Genomic DNA, 20937 nt, shown 5'->3' with positions numbered 1-20937 from the left:
AAGCAGGAAGCAATAAAAACTTTGCTTACTTTGTTTTTAAAAGGCTTAACGATCAATCTGACCCGTTGTTACCCATAGGGTGTAGCTTTATAAATGCTGTCAGTGATATAACAATTTTTAAATTTTTCGCAATTCGCAGCGAAAATTTTGAATTTTTCAATATTTTTAACAATATCTTATTAATTTTCATGGAAATTCGAAGGTACGCTCCAATTGAGAACTCAATAGGGAACTTGTGAAATGCCTTTAAATTGTTGACCAAAATCCGGAATTTTCTCCAGTAAAAGTAAAAAAAAAAGTTAAAAATTTCATCAAAAATTACCGATTTTTGAGAAAATCATAATTTTTCGAAATGCCTTTGAAAATAAATCTTTTAAGAAAATTTTTGTGGATTTTTTTTTTTCACTTGTTTCTGTTAAAGAAAAAAGCTATTTGGAGGTTCTAAATCAATTTTCTTCAGCTCAAAAAATTTGTTATCAAAAATTAGGGTCAATAAAACGCTTTTGCTTATCTTTTTTTAAAAGACCCCTTAATAGTTTAATTAAAATCTTTTTTCGCCCATCAAGATTTTAATATAAAAATATAATCCGTTTATTAACGAAAATATTTTTAAATTCGTTCTATTAACATTTTTAACGAAATTTCTATTTTTTTAAAATATTTTTAACAAAATTTTTTAGAATTTATAATTTTGATGAATATTAATTAATTTATTTTTTTATTTTATGAGAAATAATTTCAATTTTTTCTAAATATTTGCTAAAAAAAATGGAAAATTATTGATCTATTAACTTCAAAATTGATGTTCCATTAATTATTAGCATTTTTTGAATTTGTAACGGATTTTTTTCCATAAGAATTATCTACATTACGGTATTAAATTTTTCAAAGAATGGATCAGGATTTAATTATTTCTTTACCTTAAAAACAAAAAAATGATAATTTGTTCAACAAAAGCATACCTTTTATCGTTATCGATTATTTTTTTAAAACAAAAATAAATTTTTAATCACTTTTTTGATTAAAAAATTAACAATAATAGATGAAATTGTAAGATAATTAATTTTTTCTAACAAATTTATTCATTTTCTAACAAATCCTAACATAATTGACTAACTCTTGAAATTCGCACAAACATCATACTGCTTGAAAGTCGTCGTATACTGTATCAATAAAAACGCCACAATTGACCCAATCAATGACCCGATTTGCTGACAGCTGCCTATCCACACAAGTGATCGTCCTCCCTGATTTCTGAACGACGCATTGATTGACAGGCGCACATAACTATGGAGTGCCGTGAGACATGTCCAGGAAATGACCTGCATCGGAAGAAGAAAGGTCAAAAAATTGATAACAAAACTATAAATCAACACTTACAATAACAATTTGTCCGAAGAGAATGTTGTGCATGGGCGGCGGGCTCATCACCGATGTCGCGATAACGTAAGCGGCAAACACACTTGTTATTGTTGTTAAAATTGAAATATGACGAACACCCTTATGAGGCAGGAAAAAGGCTACGAAACATCCCGCAGGATTGGCAATTGATGTCATGACGATCGCCCAATGGTAAGTGAGATTTCCATACGGAGCTACCGAATAAGTTTGGGTACTCGGGAAGAATCCGTTTGTGAAAAAACAAATAATTGCCATCAGGATCATCAGGTAACCGTAATTCCATTTACTTAATCTCACGTCGTCACTTATTTCACTGTCCGTTTCGTCTTTTTTGTAGGTATAATCGTTCCCGCTTTTGATATCGACATTCGAATATTGCTTCTTGAACGTTGGCAAGCGATCGATTAGCACAAAGGCGATGGTGCAAACGATGAAAATACTCGCAATTGCCGCAAAAAAGGTCTGAATACTGAATCGCGGCGGCGGCGTGTAATATTCGAAGCCACTTTCAGTCTCATTATTCACTCGACAAACGGTATTTCCGCCAACGCCTTGTCCGAGCGCCAATAAACTCGGCACCAAACCACTCAAACCTTCGCCAACCAGATACGTGATCAAATAAATTTCCTGAAATCGACCCATATAAGGCATAAAAAGCACGGAACTCGTACATCCAACAAGCGCAAAGGTGAAAACGATGATCAGCATTGCCACACTGCGATCTTCTCCAAGCAAATGTGTCGTCGTGTCATAATAAAACCCGAACAAAACGGATCCTGTGATGCCTATCAGCAGTAAAATCGTGATGAAAATTGAATCCTTGAACGGATGAATGGATTGAATGATGTTATAAAGTAACGGCATGACATTTCCAACTTGAATAACGATCACAATGTACGACGCCAGAGACCATCCTTCGGGAGCTTTTTCCACAAGAAGCGGTAATTGCAAATAAGTTGAGTTAATTAGCAGCCACGAACTGATCCCGAAGAGCAAAATGAGGATATCCAAGGAATATCGACGTTTTTGCGGCATTTCTGGCGTACTAATGACTAAATTTGTTGTCATGATGTCGAAGGAACAAAGACGATTGGAATGTAAACTAAACAGTAATTTGAGATATTGCGATCATATGGATTACTTATCACAGCGACGAGCAAGTAGTTACTGAAACGAGAATAAAAACAGACAAGTAGTTAGTGTAAACAGACGAACTAAATACGAAGACAAAGTCGTTATCATATGGTTTTTGACTCATTACTCAGGTGAGAACTAATGAATGGCATTTATCGTTATATTGCCGCTTGAGTCTCTTTTATTAGTTCTTATCAAAGAAATGATGGTTATCTGTTACGAAGATTATCAAGGCCGAAAGTACCTCTTATCAAGAAGTGTGCGAAAATGAAGTAATTAAGTGATTTGAGCGCATTTTGATTTCCTTTGACATAGTTTTGTCTTGAAAACCAAATCAAGAAAAAAAACTAAATCAAAAACTGTGTCAAAAACTGTGTCAACGCCATTTTTGTCAAATCTTGCTCCAAATGGATAAAAATTTGTCAGAGGGCTCTAATTTATCATTTTTAATCATTTTATAACTCAAAACTGCCAAAAAATTGAAACTGAAAAAAAAATTTTTCTTTGACATAGTTTTGTTTTGAAAACCAAATCAAGGAAAAAAAACTAAATCAAAAACTGTGTCAAAAAGTGTGTCAACGCCATTTTTGTCAAATCTTGCTCCAAATGGATAAAAATTTGTCAGAAGGCTCTAATTTATCATTTTTAATCATTTTATAACTCAAAACTGCCAAAAAATTGAAACTGAAAAAAAAATTTTTCTTTGACATAGTTTTGTTTTGAAAACCAAATCAAGGAAAAAAAACTAAATCAAAAACTGTGTCAAAAAGTGTGTCAACGCCATTTTTGTCAAATCTTGCTCCAAATAGATTGAAATTTGTCAGAGGGCTCTAATTTATCATTTTTAATCATTTTATAACTCAAAACTGCCAAAAAATTGAAACTGAAAAAAAAATTTTTCTTTGACATAGTTTTGTTTTGAAAACCAAATCAAGAAAAAAAAACTAAATCAAAAACTGTGTCAAAAAGTGTGTCAACGCCATTTTTGTCAAATCTTGCTCCAAATGGATAAAAATTTGTCAGAAGGCTCTAATTTATCATTTTTAATCATTTTATAACTCAAAACTGCCAAAAAATTGAAACTGAAAAAAAAAAATTTTCCTTTGACATAGTTTTGTTTTGAAAACTAAATCAAGAACAAAACTAAATCAAAAACTGTGTCAAAAACTGTGTCAAAGCCATTTTTTGTCAAATCTTGCTCCAAATGGATAAAAATTTATCAGAGGGCTCTAATTTATCATTTTTAATCATTTTATAACTCAAAACTGCCAAAAAATTGAAACTGAAAAAAAAATTTTTCTTTGACATAGTTTTGTTTTGAAAACCAAATCAAGAAAAAAAAACTAAATCAAAAACTGTGTCAAAAACTGTGTCAAAGCCATTTTTGTCAAATCTTGCTCCAAATGGATAAAAATTTATCAGAGGGCTCTAATTTATCATTTTTAATCATTTTGCAACTTAAAATTGCGAAAAAATAGAAACTGAAAAAAAAATTTTCGAAAAAAGTCAAAAAAAAAAAAAAATTTTTTTGCTGAAAATGGAAAATTTGAATCAAAATTCAATAAAAAAAATAATAAATTTTGAACTATAATTGAAATAAAAAAAAATTAAATAAAAATTTTAGATTAAAATTTGTTTTCGAAACAAAAGAACTTTAAAAAATTTCAAGATAAAACAGACAGACCCTCTAAATATCAAATTTTCCCCATGAAATGCCCTTTATTATCACATCAGTGCAACAAAGTAACTTTTTCATAATTTTTATTTGAAAAAAATATCAACAATCCATTAAAACTACTCTTAACATTAAGTTTCTGACCAGAAAATAATCTCATCTTTTTCACACGGAATGATCACGTCACTTAAAAATCTCTTTTCCAAATTTGTCTTGACACAATTGAACAGTTACGAACACCGTCAACAGTCGTTTTTCCATCGCAATGTAATGTTCATCCGTCAACAAAGGATCCAACGGGTCTTCTTTCGTAAGTTCCTTCAGAGTGTCAGTTAACGATCCTCCTGTGAACAACAACATTCGATCGTAAGTCGATTTACGAATCCTAAAAAAAAAGTTTTTTGTTAAAAAATTTGATAATTTTTGAAATTTTTTATATTTACATGCAACACTGATAAAGTGGCGCCAAAATATCGAGATGATCGATGTGTGGATTACCGAATCCTTTGCCGTTGTCAACGAGTACAAGACGATTATTGCGACTTTCGTGCCTGTGACGATCCCCGTTTTGTATTAAATAGTCGAAAATTGCGACGTCAATCATGTCTAAAAGTCTTTCCAGCGAGAATTTTTTCCTCAGTGGTCCACAATAGTGTGAATCTGACTCCCAAAGTGCCTTTTTGTGAGGTTTATAGGTACGCTGCCATGGAGATATGTGTTTTTGCAGTTGACCCGGAATGAGAAAAAGTACCGCGCCTTCTGCCAGGTGAGATATTTTGTCGCCACAAATGAGTTCTGATATGTTGCAGTAATGGCATTTGCCGTAAACGCAATATTGTTCGTCTAAAATTAAAAATTTTATGAATAATTTTCTCAAAATTTTTAGATTTTCATGTTCACCTTTAATGAGCATTGTTTCCTTGAGCACTGTATCAGCTTTTTCGTACACTTCCTTCATATTTATCCTTCTTCCAGCTACTATTGGAGTCCATCGCAGGTTAAAAATCGCTCCCAGATAAAAAGAAATGATTTCCGAGTTGTGACGATCTTTGCCTGAATACACGGGACCTTCAATTTTCGTGTCTCTCGTATACCAACCAGGCTTCCACAGTACTTGTTGTCCCCCATCCAACCTTAGAACGAGTTTTAATTGCGTTCCGCGTTGCGAATTGAACGTTTTTTGTATGCCTGCGACTTGTAAGGCATGTAAAAGTTGTCCCATGGAGTCATCGACGTTTTCTGGATAAATTTCGTTATCCAAAGGCCACTAAAAATAAAATTTTTCTTTGAAATTTTGAAAATTTTCATTAAAAAAAAAAGGCACTTACTGAGATGGCAAGTCTCCAAACATCCTCGACATGCTCAAAAGGAACCGGTTTAAAGCTTTTCACCAATTTCCGACGAATACTCAGGTGATGCGGATTCTGATTAATAAATGCTGGATGAATTTGTTCGATTTTACGGCTAATGTTAAACAAAAAACTTAAGTTGAAGTGTGATTTTTGGGCGGTTTCAAGGAAGTCAGTGTACTTATTTGCCTGCTTAATTTGAATAATGCGCTTTTCTTGGACACTCAAACGGTGCAAAAAGTAAAAGTCGAGACTGAAAATCAGCACGAAGAGCACAAACAAAAGGCACACGATAAAAAGCCATGATTTAATTTTAATTTTAATCATTTACGGAACTTTTCTCGTATTTGTCTAAACCGAAAATTATGAATTTTTATGTGTCACACCCGGTGTCGTTTGCTATTTTTATACATTTTTTTTTAAATATCAAACAATTTTTTTTTGTTTTTCGTGTGTTTAGTGGGTAAAAAACGTGTGGCAAGCAAGCTGTTCTGTTAATTGAACCAAAGAACGTATTTTCGATTTATTAATAAAATCTCATGTTTTTGTTGTTGTTTTGGCGTTCATGTGTGTCACACGCATTCACAGCTGATGCAAAGGTCGTTACAAATTCAAAATTCGCTTTTATTACATAAAACAATAATTTTTTTTATTCCTAATGTATTAGTCCCATTTGATGGAAAGGATAGACTCGGAAGAAGGCTCTCGACTGAATAAGCCCGTGCGGAATCGGTCCATAGTGCCTCGAATCGTACGAATGGTTCGAATTATCGCCTTCTACCCAAACATGCCCTCGCGGAATCCACACTTTTTTATACCTAATTTCAGGATTTTCTGATAATTTTTCAATTTTTTCGTTCACAGGCTCGACACTTTGTTCGTAATCGTAGGAGAAAGACGTAGAATTGCCATTTCCCGTGTCTTGTGTGAGAATCAGGTCGCCTTCCAAGCCGACAATTCGTTTGCAGATGAATTGTCTGGGCTTTGCGGGATCTTTGGCGATTATCACGTCGCCTCTTCCGACCTTGCCGAAGTTTGTGGTAATGCGGTCTGTGAGAATTACATCTTTTGAGTGCAGTGTGGGCTCCATACTTGCGCCGGAACACTAAAAAAAGTCATAAAAAGGTTAATTTTGACCTTTTTGGATGAATGGAAATTGTTACCAAGACAAAATCTCCCACGTATTCGAGGCAACAATGAATCACAGCTGACACACTTACAACTGTGCCCGTGTAAGACGCGAATTTCCTCAGGATTTTCCGCATTTGAGGAGCTGATTGTCGTCTTTCGTCTTTCTGTTTTCCCTTTTTTGACAGATGAATGAATTCATTCACGGCAAACAGCTGATTTGTGTTACGACATGCCGTAAAATCAACACAAAAAAAATGGCATCGACGATTTTTCAACGAGCTCTTCCGCGTTTGTTGTCTCACAGTCGTCGGGAAACGTGGAAAACGTTCAATACGACTGCCGTTAATTATGACGTGTGGGAGCGTTCGCGGAAAGGAACGCAATACGAGCAACATACTGCCGATAGGTTGTCGCGCAAGGATCACATCTTGAACGGATTGAAAATGCTCAAGTCGGAGATTAAATTGTGGCAGGAAGAGGTGAAGGAACATCTGACTATGGATCCAATTTTGGCTTATCGTCCTGGCGAAGTCGATATTGCGTATCAATTCACAACAAAAGAGGAAATCGAAAAGTGGGTTGTGACAGCTGACAGTGATCACGGGCAGGGATTTAGTAGTGCAGCGTTCGATTTGAGTCCCGCCGGTTATGGATTGTTTCATGGCAATGTGAGGTCCGATGTGCCCAAAGATGGGAGAATTAAACGTGCGGGATATTGCAATGTGAAGAGTCCGAAAGCGATGAAGTCCTTTAAACGGGAAATTTATCTCGATTGGCAGCCATATAATACGTTAAGTGAGTAAAATTTCCTTCAGAATGATAAATTTAGTCAAAAAATTTTTGGATTTCATGAATTTTTGAAATATTTTGAGAGAAGGATATTGAATATTGAGTATTCAAATGTACAAAAAAATAAAATTTGTATTAGAATTTCTTAAGAAATTTGTAAAATTTGGTAAAATTTTAAATTTTTAAATTTTTTCTTTAAAATAATTTAAGATTTTTTACAAAAAAAATTAGAAAAAGTAAAAAATATTGACTTTTGAACTGTTCATAAAATTTTTTTTTTCATAATTTTCTTTAAGAATTTAAAAAAAGTTTAAAAATTTTTATTTAAATTTGTTTAAAAGTAAAAAAAAAATTCTAATATTTTTGTGAAAACTTTAAATTTTTTAAGAAAAAAATTAATTTAAATAAAACTTAAAAAACATTTTTAAAACAAAATTAGAAAAAATAAGAAATTTTGAACTGTTTTTCACAAAATTTTGAATTTTTTATGTTTAAAATTGAAGTTTGAAAGTCAATACTGTCTTATTTTTTGCAACAAATTTAAAATTTTTAAAGAAAAAAATTTAACAACCAATATTTTTTCTTTTACTAAAAATAAGAAATTATCGACTTTTGAATTGATTAAAACAAAAATTAGCAAACATTTTTTTTTTTGTTTGAAATTCTTTGAAAATTGAATAATTTCTTACTTTTTAAATATTTGATACTCGAATTTCTTTTAAAAATTTTACCAAAAATTAAAAAGGAGGAAATCCAAACATTTTTTGACAATTTTTCTCGCCTTAATTTTACACTTTTTCATTAAATTTCACAAATTTTAATTTTTTTCAGTCCTAAAAATCCGTGGCGATGGCAGAAATTATCTAATAAACATCCACACAGATGGCTATTTCGACATCCTATGGAACGACATTTACCATTACGTGCTCTACACTCGCGGAGGACCACATTGGCAAATTGCGAAAATTCCCTTTTCGAAATTTTTCCTCTCCAGCAAGGGTCGCATTCAAGATAAACAAGCTCCGATTCCCTTGAACAAAATTACGAGCGTTAGTTTCAGTGTGGGAGCAAAAGGCGATAGTGACGGGCCATTTAATTTGGAAATCGACTACATTGGACTCGAATTTGATCCGAATCACGTCGAGAAATTCGCTTATGAGATGTACAAGATGCCCAAATATATCGTGGGTGTTTAAATAAATTCTTAATTTTTAGTTGAAACGATTTTTTTGTAAAATTTTTTAACAACTTCCATTTTTTTTATTCCTATAAAACTAACAAAACGCGCATTACTTGGCCGATCGCGATCCATTCTTCAAAATTTTATAAGTATTTTTCGTCAAGGCGTAACTAAGGGCAGCTGCAATCGTCGTAAATCCCGTAAAATACCACAATCCATGAAGATACGGATGATCAATGTAATTCCATACGGGAGCTCCGAGCGAGACACCGAGCGCTGTCAATTGAATTGCTGTGTTAACTTTACTGATGAATGTAGGAGCGAGTTGGGCGGTTACGAGAGTTGCATCAAAGTAGCGAGCTATTGTACGTGGCGGCGGGAGACTTTTATACCGAATTGCGAAGCCAATGAGGATCAACAAGACATCGCGCGACACGACAAGTCCAGTTAACCACAGCGGAAAAAGTCCTCCGTACGTAAGTGACACAACGAGACATCCAATGAGAATTTTATCAGCCATTGGATCGAGGAAAGAACCCGCTCTGCTAGCTTGTCCGGGCCAATTTCGAGCGATATAGCCATCCAAGAGGTCAGTTACAGCAGCAACAGCTAACATTCCCATCGCAAAGGGAAAATCTCCCTGCACAATCACATAACCCAAATACGGCGTAACTAAAATCCTGCCAACTGTGAGGAAATTCGGAATTGTCAAGACATTTTCGCGTTCAATTACTTCCTCAACACGTTCCTTCACCTCCTTGACCTTTTCCTTCTTTTCCTTGATGTCATCCGAAATTTTCACCTTCAACTTTTGGATGTCCTGTTTCTTCGTTTGCCATTTTTGCTTTGTTCGTTGCGTGACATCTTCGATAACTTCGACGCCGCGTGCAGTTTTTATCTGGAAATTGGGCTTTTTGACACTCGATTCCGACGCAAATAGCGAATGTTGCTGCTGGAGCACGACAAATGACGTTCTCGCATATTTGATGGCTTCGTGATAAGATGAAGGTCGCAAAAGTCTGGCAACTGATAACATAATTCAACTTTCTTGCACAACCAATAAGGCAGTGGCTATTTCCTAAAAAAAATCATGACGTTGATAAGAATTGATGACGAACGAATTGGAATCGAGCAATGACTTACCTGAGCATTTTCACGTCAAATAATTCGGAAGAAATTCTTGGTCCCTTCTTGGAACGCGGAAAATGTTTAAAACAATATTTTTCTTTTATTTTTTTCCCTTCACGGAAGTGTTTTGGTTTTTAGTAACTGGATGTTGCACGATTTCAAGAGGAAAGTGATCGAATTTCCTCAATTTTTCATAAAAATAACGATTTTCCGGCGTTTTTTCAAAGGATTTTCATGAATAATTAAATTTTTCGACCGAAAATTAATTTTTGAACATATCAAAAATTATTTTTTCTTTAAAAAATTTTGAAAAAATTGATTTTTTGGATAAAAATTTAAAAATCATGAATCAACAAGCATGAACTTCTTTCAAAAATTCATTCGTTCATGACGAAAACAAACAGTTTGCAATTGTGCATAAGTCTAAAATGAGTCGCATGAAATTGAGATTGGAAATCGCCTTCACGCTGATTGCACACAGCCCATTTCACAATTGCAAATTTGTGACAGCCCCGAGACACAGGCGGCACAAATTTCTAAATGTGCGCTGGACTTGTTCATTCCCGAGTAAGTGAGACGAATGAAAATGATAACATCAGTTCATTCATTTCATATTCGTTCAAGGCTGACAAGTTCAGAAGGTCCGCCAAATTCAATCAAAACCTTCAATTAATCATCGAAAAATGTTAAGTGATCGTCGCGAGACGTTCTCCAAGTACAACACACTCGCGTGTCTCGCAACTGCACTCAAAGGTCGCAACATTTTAATTGATCTCCGTAACGAAACAAGTGTCGCGGGACACATTGACGATGTCGACGGGTAAATATTGACATAAAATTCGCTTGCAATGCACTTTTACATGAATTTTCTCATGCAGTTACATGAACATTTTCCTCTCAAATGCGATTTTCATCGATCAACGACTCGAATATCACGAAATGGAGACGTTTCAGGTGTACGCGAGGATGATTCGTCAAATTCACTTACCCAAAGATGTAAGTTTTTACTCTCTCTTTCGCTTTGATCCGAGTCTGATGTAACGACGACGTAAAATTTTGGTATTAAATAGCAACAAAGACATCGTGCATTGGTTACAGGGCTCGAAAACGCATATCGAACGAATATTTCGCAGCGATTGCCGGTCCCTGTTGTTTATAGTTGCCGTTGAACAGCTGATTTTGACGTTTCTTATCAAGTAGAAAAATTTTCCAAAAGGAAATTTGTTGAAAATTGACGAAAAGCGATGAAATTATAGTAACTCGCTGTGTGAAAGTAAACTTTTTCCCTAAAAAAAATTATGTTAAGTCGCTTGAGACCCTTGACTCAAATTTCTCAGTATTATTTGCGGTTACCACAAGTTTCTTTGACTTCAATTAAGTTCTATTCTCGCTTCTCGTCGGCACACATGATGGCAAAATCAGACGTTTTTCGACTTTCCGACTACGATTGCATCGGCTTCGATCTGGATAACACCCTTGTGCAGTACAAAATTCAGGAAATGGTCAAAATGGAGTACGAGACGTTGGTGAAATTCCTCATCGAGACGAAAAATTATCCGAAATGCCTGCAAGACCCGATCGATTACGACTTTTTACAGAAAGGACTGATCCTGGATTTCGCCAAAGGCAATATCTTGAAGCTCGATGGTGCAGGAAGAATCGTTAGAGCAAGTCACGGCACGAAATTCATGTCAGAAGATGAAATTGAAGCAGTTTATCCCGAACGTAGATGGATTGTTACCGACGAGTACGTGGCAAATCCTCTTGAAACATGGAATGGACCGCTAGCGGAGAAGATGAGAGCTCTTCTGGACTACTTTGATATGTCAGCATCGCTCATTTTTGGTCGCATGGTTGATTATATCGACGCTGTACGGGCTTCCGGCGAGAAATGTGACTTTGAATTGTGGCCTGATATCTTGGATGGGCTTCGTACGATGTACGATCGTGAAAATTTTCGTCTCAACAAGGGCGGATACTTCCCCGAGATGAAGGCAAATCCAGAAAAATACATCCACAAAGCGAGTGCCGACTTGTTAAAGTGGCTTCAAGAGGTTAGTGATAAGAAAACAACGTTTCTCATTACCGGATCTCACGTAAATTTTGCAAATCTCACTGCCACACAAGCGCTCGGACCAGATTGGCGCAAATATTTCAACTTTATCGGATGTTTCGCGAAGAAACCGGGATTTTTCACGGGCGCAAAACCCTTCGTTCGACTAGATGGCGACCTTGAAACGATTGCTTTGACTCCCGATCAACTTGAACTCGGGCCAATTTACTCGCAAGGCAATTGGCGCGACATGATTCAACTGCTGGCACGTCACACAGGCAAAAATCAACCGCGTTTCTTGTATTTCGGCGATAACATCATTCAAGATGTTTACACGCCAGCCAAATTCACGAAATGCGATACCATTACGGTATGCGAAGAGATGCTCGGCGAAGGCATGAAATGCATCGAGGAACTGCATCAAGACACAATTTTGCTAAAATCGCACACTTGGGGCTCGTACTTCAGTCACAACCGAAAACCATCATTTTGGGCGGAACTCATCGAGAAATACTCGAAAATTTGTATTCCGAGTGTCGAAACGCTCGCGAAATATTCGTTCGATCATGAGTTTTATACGTTCACCGAAAGCGAACATAAGAAGGGATTTTATCCTGAGGATCCCGTGCACGTCGAATAATTTAAAAAAAATATTTTTGTTACAGCTCAAAATTCTCCCAACGATCAAAGCGCAGTTAGAAGGCCTTGTCACGGAAAAGAAGAAGCCGAGACGTACGAAAAAATCCGCAAAAGTACGACGCGCTGAGAAACAACACAAAGCAACAGTAGCGGAAATGGCGAGCAGTTCATCACAAAATTAGAATTTATGATTTTTTTAAGAAATTTATTTTTTTTAGACTATCACCTCAGGTTTAATTTCACATTTTGAAATTTTAAGAGTTAACATTATTGTCGCATTTGAGCAATAAAATTTAAAATAAATAACGAAAATATAAAAAATTTTGCTATAAAGGTCCCTTGAACCGCATTAACGAGTAAAGCTGATATAAAAATCAAAAATATTTTCAATTTTTTAAGGAATTTTATCGAATATCGATTTATTTTTGAAAAATTTTTCATTAAAATTTATTTTAACTTTTTTTTATAATTTTTTTAAATTTTAATTAAATTTTTTTTATTAAAAAATAAAAAAGTAAAAAAAATAAATTTTTATGTGAAATGTTAATCTTTTACAAAAATTTAAAAAAATATTTAAATAAATTACATTTTCTATTGATTTTAAAAAATAAAAATATTTTTCTTTTAAAAATTTGTATTTCTTCACTAAAAAATTAAAAACTGAATTTTTATGTGAAATCTTTTACAAAAATAAAAAAAAAATTAATGAATAAATTTCATTTTCCGTTAAAAATATTTTTATAAAAATTAAAAAAAAATTTATACCAAAAAAATTGATAATTATAATTTTTTTTACTAAAAATAAGAAAATTTTGACTTTTGAAATGATTTTCATCCGAAATTTTTATCTTTTTTTACGAAAAATTTCTCAAAATTTGATAATTTTTTAAAATTTAAAATGCTTGATTTTAATTTTTTTTTCAAAAAAATATTTAAAATAAAATTGAAAATATTTTTGATTATTGTCTCAGCTTAATAGGGTAAGTACAAAAAACATTCCAAATCCTAAAAATTAATTTTCTACAAATTACTTTTGAACTTTCTTTTCAGTCAAACACGTTCAACAGCAATTGCGATACCCATTCCTCCTCCGATGCACAACGAAGCGACTCCCTTTTTCGCTCCTCTCTGTTTCATCGCGTACAATAACGTAACCAAAACACGACAACCACTCGCGCCAATCGGATGTCCCAACGCAATCGCTCCTCCATTAACATTCACCTTTTCGGGATTGCATCCGAGAGCTTTTACCACAGCGAGCGATTGTGCAGCAAAGGCTTCATTCAATTCGAACAAGTCAACGTCATCCATTGTCCATCCAGCGAGTTGCAAAACTTTCTGAACAGCTTTAACGGGACCGATTCCCATGACTTTTGGCTCACATCCGGCATTTGCAAAGGCAACGATACGAGCTAAGGGTTGCACTCCGCGTTTTTGTACCTCATCTTGCGACATCAAAAGAACCGCAGCTGCTGAATCGTTGATGCCCGAAGCATTTCCCGGCGTCACTGTTCCGTCTTTGATGAAACAGGCACGAAGTTTGGACAATCCCTCGACTGTTGTTCCGTGTTTCAAGTACTCGTCTTTGCTCACGACGACAGTTTCCTTGCGACTTGGAACCGAAACCGAGACAATTTCTTCGTCAAAAGCTCCCGATTTTTGCGCTTGTTCGGCGAGATTTTGACTGCGAGCTGCATAAGCGTCTTGTTCTTCACGCGAAACGTTGTATTCCTTCGCTAAATTTTCTGCCGTTTCTCCCATATGGATGTTCGTGAAGGCATCTGTCAAGCCATCGTGGATCATCGAGTCAACCATACTCGAATTTCCCATTTTTGTTCCGTTTCTGAGATGCATGACGTGCGGCGCTTTGCTCATTGATTCTTGTCCGCCACAAACCATGATGTCAGCACCGCCAGCACGTATCTTGTAAAAGGAATTCTCAACGGATTTCAATCCTGACCCACATAAAATGTTCAAAACGTATCCGGGACAGTCGATGGGCAAACCAGCTTTGAGTGTTGCTTGTCTTCCGGGGTTTTGACCTTGACCCGCGGTAAGAGCTTGTCCCATAACAACTTCATTCACGTCTTTTGGATCGACATTCGCACGAGCGCATACCTCTTTGATGACAACAGACCCCAATTCAGCAGCAGGAAGAGAACTCAGAGCGCCATTGAAACTTCCTAAAAAAATAAAACGCAGAAAAAAATGAGATGCAGTTACCAAGGGCGTCGTAGTTCACACCTAATTTGTTATTCAAACAAGATTTCACTTTTTTATGAATACCGTGGATGATGTGTAATGATCATCGAGAGGAATCTTGTGAAAAACAAATGAAAAAAGTTTTGCCATTACTTACCAATGGGAGTTCTAGCTGCAGAGACGATGTAGACATCCTTCAAAGACATTTTCGTGGTTTAATTGAGGAGAAATTTCGGAATAAATTTTGAATGAAAAGCACCGTAATTGATGACTGTTATGAAGATGAGAGAGTCCAGTGTGCAGAAATTCATTCAAGACAGCCCAATTTACATTGAGAAATTTGAACGAGGTGAGTTAAGACGTTGAGGCGTACAATGATGAATGATTTTCATTCAAAAATTTCTTCATTTTTTCGTTAAGTTTTAGGCTGAAGATTTTTTTGAGTTTTAAAATCGAAAGAGGCAGATTATCTAAAATACAAAAAAATAGTAAAATTTGAGATGTTCTTCTATAAAAACGAGGGTAAAATTTTTAATTTCAAAATTTTGTGAATTAGATTAAAAAATCATCATTAAAACTAAAAAAAAAATAAGTTATGACAAAAAAAAATTCTAAAAAATATAAGGCTTAAAATATTGAAGAATTTTCGAATTTTTTGATAAAAAATCTTTTTCCAAATAATTAAATAATTAATAATTAATAAAAAGTTTGTTCTCAAAATGAGCTTTATCTCTTGAAAATTTTCTAAATTTTTCATTTAAAAATTTTTTCTCGAAAAAAATTAATATTGAACTTAAAATATTTAAAAAAAAGTCACAAATTTTCGGTAATATATCGTTCGAAAATCTCGAAAGCATTAAAAAAAATATTAAAAAATTTGTGAATTTTTATTACAAAAATAAATATTTCTCACAAATAATTACCAACTTTGGGCTTCAAAATATAAAAAAAAAAATTTCTATTTATAAAAAAAGATTTTTCATTTTAAAAAAAATTCTTTAAGGTTAAAATTTAAAAAAAAAATTATAAATTTTTGAATATTTTTTAAAACGAAAAAAATATTTAAAGAGCTTGAAATATTGGAAAAATATTAAAAGTATCTAATTTAATACTTCAATTTAAAAAAAATATTTAAAAATTATTATTTAATTTTAAATAAATAAATTATTAAATTTTTGATTTTATGAAGATTTTTTTTGTCTTATGAGTTATGACTTTTTTTTTTAAATTTTTTTATGATCTTAAAAAAAGTTTATAAATAACTTTAATTGCTTTTGTGAGACGAAAAACTTACCAAAAAAATTTTTTTTTAAATCTTGATGAAAGCCTCGTTATGCAAAAAATTTATGAAAATCATTCCAAATTTTTTTTCTCATCGTCATAAATTTTGTCAAGATTTTTATGCAACAATTCTCGCTGTGCTGAATTTCTTTCTTTTCCTTTGTCTACGAATCATTCTTCACACCGTTATTAAAGGCAAGCAGCCATGCAAAGTGATCAAATGAGCGCGCATAATCCACAAACCGCCTCGCAAACGATGGGAAATTTATTACGTATGATGGGCATAGTATGTTGAATCCAAAAAAAAAAAGTAGTGTGTGAGTGCCGTGATTATATTATATTTGAATAGGAAATTACGTGAATAACATAAAACTTACTTTTTTACTCGTCGTCGTAGGCAAACGGCAACAATGGACACACAGATTGTAATCACCGAAATTTCATCTTTTGTACCTTCGTTGTACGAATGTTTTATAATGTTTTATTATGTTGCAAGCAATCAGCAAATGTTCATAACAACGAACAAAATAGCAGCAGCAACGTTAACCGGTATTGCACTTCTCTCTCAGCTGATACAATGAAATTTATCGCCGAAGAAAAGGGAAATTTCTTGCATGTATGCAAAGGTCATGATCCCATCCAGTAACTCTCTGCGTTAGACGAGACACGTTATGCAACTCGAAATTCGGTCACACATCCTTGAACGGCAAATTGCTTTGTCAAAGATCATCCAGATTAACGAAATTATTACAAAATTCGTAGCAAAAGTTACACCCAAAAGCCATTATCTTCGGATGACGGCAATTTTTAATGAAAACCTTCGCAATCTCGCATCAAACAACGAAGAAAAATGAAAAATTAAAAGTGATGATGATGATTATTAAGACATAAATTATCTGTTTGCCGGTAGCCGTAGACGACGTTGTTGTTGCATTTCTCTTGTAGCTTCATGCGTTAGTTGTTTGCAATATAGGTCAAACACGAGATTTGTTGTTTTTTATAATGATCGAGCAAAGCGTCGATACAAGAAAAACGTGTCTTTGGCGGATTTTATGAGTTCAATCAAGATATTTTATTGTATGTTTTGATAAATTTAATTGAGTTCGTTCAAAGAGAAGTAAATAAAAGAGAGACTTGCGTAATCGCAATTTGTAACTTCAGGCAGTGAAATGGGTGTGATGAGTTGGAATAAAATGAAGATTATTAAAAAAAAGATTGAAAAAAAAATTCTCCGTGTCGGGGAGTCGAACCCCGCTCTCCCGCGTGACAGGCGGGGATACTGACCGATATACTAACACGGAACTTGTTTGTTTGGATGAGATTCTGTGATTTCTTTGTTTGTACGTGTTTTATGAATTTTTTTGATTATTCTCGTTTGTGTTTGAGAATTGATTAAAATTTATTTTTTAAAAAATTTTGATTTTAATTTATTTTTAATATTTTTGAGTAAATTTACATTTTTATTTGTAATAAAAATTTTTCAATAATAAGGCCATTAAATTTAATTATTTCACTTAATGTCGCCCCCCCCTCCGATTTTGCCGAAAAAATTCAGGGGGAAAAATAAAAATAATAAAAAAAAAACAAAAATTTTTGACATTTCTTGGTGCTTTTTGATTAAAAAACGATAATAATGCCCAGTAAAAATTAAAATTATATTAGGTATAAACTTAACTTGCTTTAAAAACGCATTATCTATCAAAAATTTGATGAAAAATGTTTGAATCACGTGACCAAATTTTTTATTTTTTCTTAAATGTTAATTTTGTGAAATTTTATTAAAGTTTTGACTTAATTTGGAAAATATAAAATTAAAATATTATTTAGCTGATTGAATAGAATTTAAATTTATGAACAAATTTACTATCAAAATATTTATTTATTGAATTAAAATTAAATAAAACTTAAAATAATAAAAGTAAAAATTATTTTTATGTGTTCATTCAACGATTAATGTTCAAAAACGTCAAAAAAGTAGTAAAAAAATTATTTTTTTTTTTATTTTTTTTCGCATGCGACATAAAGTGAAATAATTAAATTTAATGGCCTAAATTAAAAAAAAAAAATAAAATTTCAAAATTACAATTTTTTAAGATAAAAATTTAAATTTTTCAAAAGTTAAATATTAAAATCCTCTTATTATGAGGGCTCACATACCGAATTTTCAAAATTGAGCTAGATCACGGTTCTCCGGCTCAAATTGAAGGTTTTGGCATTAGAAACAACTTTTGTTTTGGAATTTTTCTAAATTCTGCGTTTTCGATGTACAGGTGCCATTTAAAGATGTTAGCAAAAAAATTGATCAAAAAAAATTTTAGCCAAAATCCTCTTATTATGAGGGCTCACATACCCATTTTTCAAAATTGAGCTAGATCACAATTCACCGGCTTAAAATTAAAAAAATATTAATTTAAATATGTTAAAAAATATTAATTTAATATTTTTTATATCATGTGAAGTCGATTATGATTCATTATAAATTATGATTCATAATAAAAAAAATTGAAATTTTTAAATCAAAATTTAGCTAATTAATTTTAACAAATTCATATAAATTTAAAATTAAAAAAAAATAATTTTTTGAAAATAAGATTAAGTTAAAAAATATTGTATTTATTTCTTTTTCAATAAAAAATCCGTATTAATTTACCCACACGACAGGTGTCATCATTAATCCGCTCAACTTTCAACCACGATTTTAATCTGTTTCACCCTTTTTTTCCTCAACATTTAATTAACTCCAAAACCGCACAGCATTAAATAACGAACCACGACACGACCGAATCTGCTCATGTTATGTTCTCTCTCATTTAACCATTTAATTTATATTTTTTTCTTTGTAGATATTTTATCGCGAAACAAGTCATCGAACAACTGCAGCGACAACAAACGACACAATGTAAAATGTTCATAGGTCGTCTTTGTGGCTTCGTGTTACTTACTTTTTTTTCTACAAGGAAGTTGTATATATTTTCTTTCAGACGATTAGAAAAGTATGCAACGAACGAAAATCCATTTGCATCACGAGTTTTTTCTTTTTTTTCACAACATCTGTAGGCACTACCACGCGCTCAGCTGCTTTCATGTCTTCTGTCTGTAACTTATGGCGAGATAAATCAGCGAGAGTCGAACAATGCAAATCCATTTCCGAAAGCATGTTAACACTGTGGAATTTTGAACTTTGGCAATTTTGGCGTCATCAATGCACATTTATCGGTGATCAATAAATAAATTATTGGCAATTGTTGAAAAAAAAATGAAAAAAAAGAAGAAAGAGACAATAAGAGAAATTGTTAGCTAATAAATAATTGAATTGATACAAGGAAAAGAAGTGCATTACATCACGATTGTCGTCTCGTTGTCTTAGGCGAACAGCCACAAAAAAAGTTACATTCCTTTTATGGATGATTATTTTTATGATGTTGATGTGCTTTATTGAAAATTTAGATGCAACCAACATTGTTATGCCTCTCGGATGATGATGAAGATCATGCAAAAACATCAAATTTGTGTGTTAGTGGTGTGCTTATGTCGAAAGTTCGTTATGCAACGTGAGATGATTGACATCGAAGGAGGTCAGTAGGTGAAGACACAAGAAAAAAGTGAAAAACTCTTTTTTTTTAACGGTGACAAATTCTTTTTTTACTTTATTTTTTCTTTGAATAAAAAACAGTGTAAGCTATTTTTTTTTTGAGTTGAACGCCATGCGAAAGATGGAATTTCGTTGCTGCTCGAAGACACTTCCGGAGCATTGTAAAAATCAATGCAATAAGATGTTTGGACCCGTCGATGTTATTGTGAGGAGTGTCTTGCGAGCGATTTTGGGTGCAACTCGCATGGCGCATTCGATGTTCCTTTGCATGTTTGTTACTTATTAATAATTTTCAATATTTCTTTTTTGTGTTGAGACAAGAAACACAAAAACTCGAATATTCGATTAACAATTAATTAACAAAAAAATTAATAACAACAAAGTTTTGAGAGAGATTTGAGAAAGTTTTAGGTAGATGGAGTAGATTTTGCAAGAGATTCAGAAGCGTTTTAGAGAGATTTTTGCAGATTTTTTTTTTTGGGAGATTGGAGTAGATGCGTAATTTTGCGAAAAAAGCAAAAAATACATTAACAGTCCTTAATAGCGTCCTCCAGTGCGTGGTGGTGGGCCATATGATCCAGCTGGGGAGTTGGATTGTTCTTGCGTTTGTTGGGAGAAGCTGGCAACTTGACGTCCTTGTTGAACGGGTTCCAATTCGATGGCAACAACGCGACCGCCGCCAGCAGCTGGAGCACCATATTGTTGAGATGGAGCGCCATATTGTTGAGATGGGGGTCCGTATGAGCCAGATGGAGCACCTCCGGATCCAGAGTTGAATTGAGATCCAGCGGAAGCTTTGCTTTCTTCTTGCAACAAGATTTGCTTAACTTGTTCCAACAATTGGGGATCGACTTGTTGTCCTTCGTTGGTTTGAGAGTTGTCGTTGTTTTGTTGGAAACCACCGGATCCGCCGAATCCGCCAGCTGAACCGAAGCTGCTGCCTCCGTGTCCGCCGTTTCCGCCGCTTACGGCAACGAGTTGGAAGAGTTGACCGCCGCCATTACCGCCAGCGCCTGGAGCTCCGTACGATGACGAGGGAGCAGCTGGGGCACCGTAGTTCGATGATGGGCGAGCTGCGGCATATGGACCGGGAGCTTCAGCGACGACGCATGCTGCCAATGCAAAGGCCATAAACTGTAAGCAGAAAATGATTCTCAATTTAAAACACTTGTCACTGTTTTTTATTTTAATTTTTTTTTTCTTCAAATTTCTTTTCTTTCGTAATTTTTTATCCAATTTTTATCATTTCGTTTTTTAAATTAGTTTTTTGTTTTTTGATCTCTTAATTTTTTTTCACATATTTTTTTCCTTTGTTTTTTTTATTTCACTTTTACTGGATATTTTTTGTTGTATTTGAAAACTTACCACTGTAAATGTATTCAT

The 20937-nt window shown here is 33.7% G+C and overlaps 9 protein-coding genes across 10 annotated transcripts; 3 read left to right on the top strand and 6 right to left on the bottom strand.

Annotated features, from left to right (window-relative positions):
* Positions 1-1033: 1033 nt before the first annotated feature.
* LOC134836797 (solute carrier family 52, riboflavin transporter, member 3-A) lies at positions 1034-10902 on the bottom strand. Its single transcript, XM_063852021.1, has 3 exons — positions 10776-10902; positions 1381-2568; positions 1034-1322 (listed from the first exon to the last, which is right to left on the bottom strand). Exons 2-3 carry the CDS (start codon positions 2467-2469, stop codon positions 1113-1115), a joined length of 1299 nt encoding a protein of 432 aa, XP_063708091.1. The 5' UTR covers positions 2470-2568; positions 10776-10902; the 3' UTR covers positions 1034-1112.
* On the bottom strand, positions 4291-6218 carry LOC134827870 (glycosaminoglycan xylosylkinase homolog). 2 transcript variants are annotated; one of them, XM_063840734.1, is made up of 4 exons: positions 5539-6218; positions 5111-5477; positions 4654-5053; positions 4291-4595 (listed from the first exon to the last, which is right to left on the bottom strand). In XM_063840734.1, the coding sequence occupies exons 1-4, from the start codon at positions 5884-5886 to the stop codon at positions 4394-4396; spliced, it is 1317 nt and encodes a 438-aa protein (XP_063696804.1). In that variant the 5' UTR covers positions 5887-6218; the 3' UTR covers positions 4291-4393. The 2 variants fall into 2 exon arrangements, with proteins under 2 accessions (XP_063696804.1, XP_063696803.1); XM_063840733.1 differs by having other exon boundaries at positions 4654-5477.
* LOC134837668 (mitochondrial inner membrane protease subunit 1) lies at positions 6215-6824 on the bottom strand. Its single transcript, XM_063853052.1, has 2 exons — positions 6723-6824; positions 6215-6664 (listed from the first exon to the last, which is right to left on the bottom strand). Exons 1-2 carry the CDS (start codon positions 6822-6824, stop codon positions 6215-6217), a joined length of 552 nt encoding a protein of 183 aa, XP_063709122.1.
* Positions 6908-8700, top strand: LOC134827872 (complex I intermediate-associated protein 30, mitochondrial). Its single transcript, XM_063840736.1, has 2 exons — positions 6908-7485; positions 8311-8700. Exons 1-2 carry the CDS (start codon positions 6945-6947, stop codon positions 8673-8675), a joined length of 906 nt encoding a protein of 301 aa, XP_063696806.1. The 5' UTR covers positions 6908-6944; the 3' UTR covers positions 8676-8700.
* Positions 8636-9961, bottom strand: LOC134827871 (probable cardiolipin synthase (CMP-forming)). The gene is made up of 2 exons (XM_063840735.1): positions 9803-9961; positions 8636-9737 (listed from the first exon to the last, which is right to left on the bottom strand). Exon 2 carries the CDS (start codon positions 9693-9695, stop codon positions 8769-8771), a length of 927 nt encoding a protein of 308 aa, XP_063696805.1. The 5' UTR covers positions 9696-9737; positions 9803-9961; the 3' UTR covers positions 8636-8768.
* On the top strand, positions 10397-12881 carry LOC134836798 (U7 snRNA-associated Sm-like protein LSm10). The gene is made up of 3 exons (XM_063852022.1): positions 10397-10607; positions 10666-10783; positions 12506-12881. The coding sequence occupies exons 1-3, from the start codon at positions 10471-10473 to the stop codon at positions 12659-12661; spliced, it is 411 nt and encodes a 136-aa protein (XP_063708092.1). The 5' UTR covers positions 10397-10470; the 3' UTR covers positions 12662-12881.
* LOC134836796 (5'-nucleotidase domain-containing protein 1) lies at positions 10936-12499 on the top strand. Its single transcript, XM_063852020.1, has one exon. It carries the CDS (start codon positions 11086-11088, stop codon positions 12478-12480), a length of 1395 nt encoding a protein of 464 aa, XP_063708090.1. The 5' UTR covers positions 10936-11085; the 3' UTR covers positions 12481-12499.
* Positions 12882-13145: 264 nt separating the features above from the next.
* On the bottom strand, positions 13146-14975 carry LOC134836010 (acetyl-CoA acetyltransferase). Its single transcript, XM_063851119.1, has 2 exons — positions 14839-14975; positions 13146-14662 (listed from the first exon to the last, which is right to left on the bottom strand). Exons 1-2 carry the CDS (start codon positions 14885-14887, stop codon positions 13530-13532), a joined length of 1182 nt encoding a protein of 393 aa, XP_063707189.1. The 5' UTR covers positions 14888-14975; the 3' UTR covers positions 13146-13529.
* A 5116-nt stretch (positions 14976-20091) lies between these two features.
* On the bottom strand, positions 20092-20937 carry LOC134837667 (pro-resilin-like). Its single transcript, XM_063853051.1, has 3 exons — positions 20920-20937; positions 20607-20688; positions 20092-20573 (listed from the first exon to the last, which is right to left on the bottom strand). The coding sequence occupies exons 1-3, from the start codon at positions 20935-20937 to the stop codon at positions 20092-20094; spliced, it is 582 nt and encodes a 193-aa protein (XP_063709121.1).

Source organism: Culicoides brevitarsis, chromosome 1 (genome assembly GCF_036172545.1).
Source record: "Culicoides brevitarsis isolate CSIRO-B50_1 chromosome 1, AGI_CSIRO_Cbre_v1, whole genome shotgun sequence".
Taxonomy (NCBI): Eukaryota; Metazoa; Arthropoda; class Insecta; order Diptera; family Ceratopogonidae; genus Culicoides; species Culicoides brevitarsis.
This window is presented reverse-complemented; position numbering and strand designations above follow the sequence as displayed.

Bases quoted from the DNA above. Each gene is read 5' to 3' on its own strand.
- LOC134827870 (XM_063840733.1), bottom strand. From the start codon at position 5,886: ATGATTAAAATTAAAATTAAATCATGGCTTTTTATCGTGTGCCTTTTG. The intron at 5,478-5,538 runs GTAAGTGCCTTT...TTTTATTTTTAG, and splicing joins TTTGGAGACTTGCCATCTCA to TGGCCTTTGGATAACGAAAT. The intron at 4,596-4,653 runs GTAAATATAAAA...CTTTTTTTTTAG, and splicing joins CCACTTTATCAGTGTTGCAT to GATTCGTAAATCGACTTACG.
- LOC134827872 (XM_063840736.1), top strand. From the start codon at position 6,945: ATGGCATCGACGATTTTTCAACGAGCTCTTCCGCGTTTGTTGTCTCAC. The intron at 7,486-8,310 runs GTGAGTAAAATT...AATTTTTTTCAG, and splicing joins GCAGCCATATAATACGTTAA to TCCTAAAAATCCGTGGCGAT.
- LOC134837668 (XM_063853052.1), bottom strand. From the start codon at position 6,824: ATGCGGAAAATCCTGAGGAAATTCGCGTCTTACACGGGCACAGTTGTA. The intron at 6,665-6,722 runs GTAACAATTTCC...GACTTTTTTTAG, and splicing joins ACGTGGGAGATTTTGTCTTG to TGTTCCGGCGCAAGTATGGA.
- LOC134836797 (XM_063852021.1), bottom strand. From the start codon at position 2,469: ATGACAACAAATTTAGTCATTAGTACGCCAGAAATGCCGCAAAAACGT. The intron at 1,323-1,380 runs GTAAGTGTTGAT...CTTCCGATGCAG, and splicing joins TCTTCGGACAAATTGTTATT to GTCATTTCCTGGACATGTCT.
- LOC134836798 (XM_063852022.1), top strand. From the start codon at position 10,471: ATGTTAAGTGATCGTCGCGAGACGTTCTCCAAGTACAACACACTCGCG. The intron at 10,608-10,665 runs GTAAATATTGAC...TTTCTCATGCAG, and splicing joins CACATTGACGATGTCGACGG to TTACATGAACATTTTCCTCT. The intron at 10,784-12,505 runs GTAAGTTTTTAC...TTTTTGTTACAG, and splicing joins AAATTCACTTACCCAAAGAT to CTCAAAATTCTCCCAACGAT.
- LOC134837667 (XM_063853051.1), bottom strand. The intron at 20,574-20,606 runs GTGCCCCAGCTG...CATCGTACGGAG, and splicing joins TCGCCCATCATCGAACTACG to CTCCAGGCGCTGGCGGTAAT.
- LOC134827871 (XM_063840735.1), bottom strand. From the start codon at position 9,695: ATGTTATCAGTTGCCAGACTTTTGCGACCTTCATCTTATCACGAAGCC.
- LOC134836010 (XM_063851119.1), bottom strand. From the start codon at position 14,887: ATGTCTTTGAAGGATGTCTACATCGTCTCTGCAGCTAGAACTCCCATT. The intron at 14,663-14,838 runs GTAAGTAATGGC...TTATTTTTTTAG, and splicing joins TGCAGCTAGAACTCCCATTG to GAAGTTTCAATGGCGCTCTG.
- LOC134836796 (XM_063852020.1), top strand. From the start codon at position 11,086: ATGTTAAGTCGCTTGAGACCCTTGACTCAAATTTCTCAGTATTATTTG.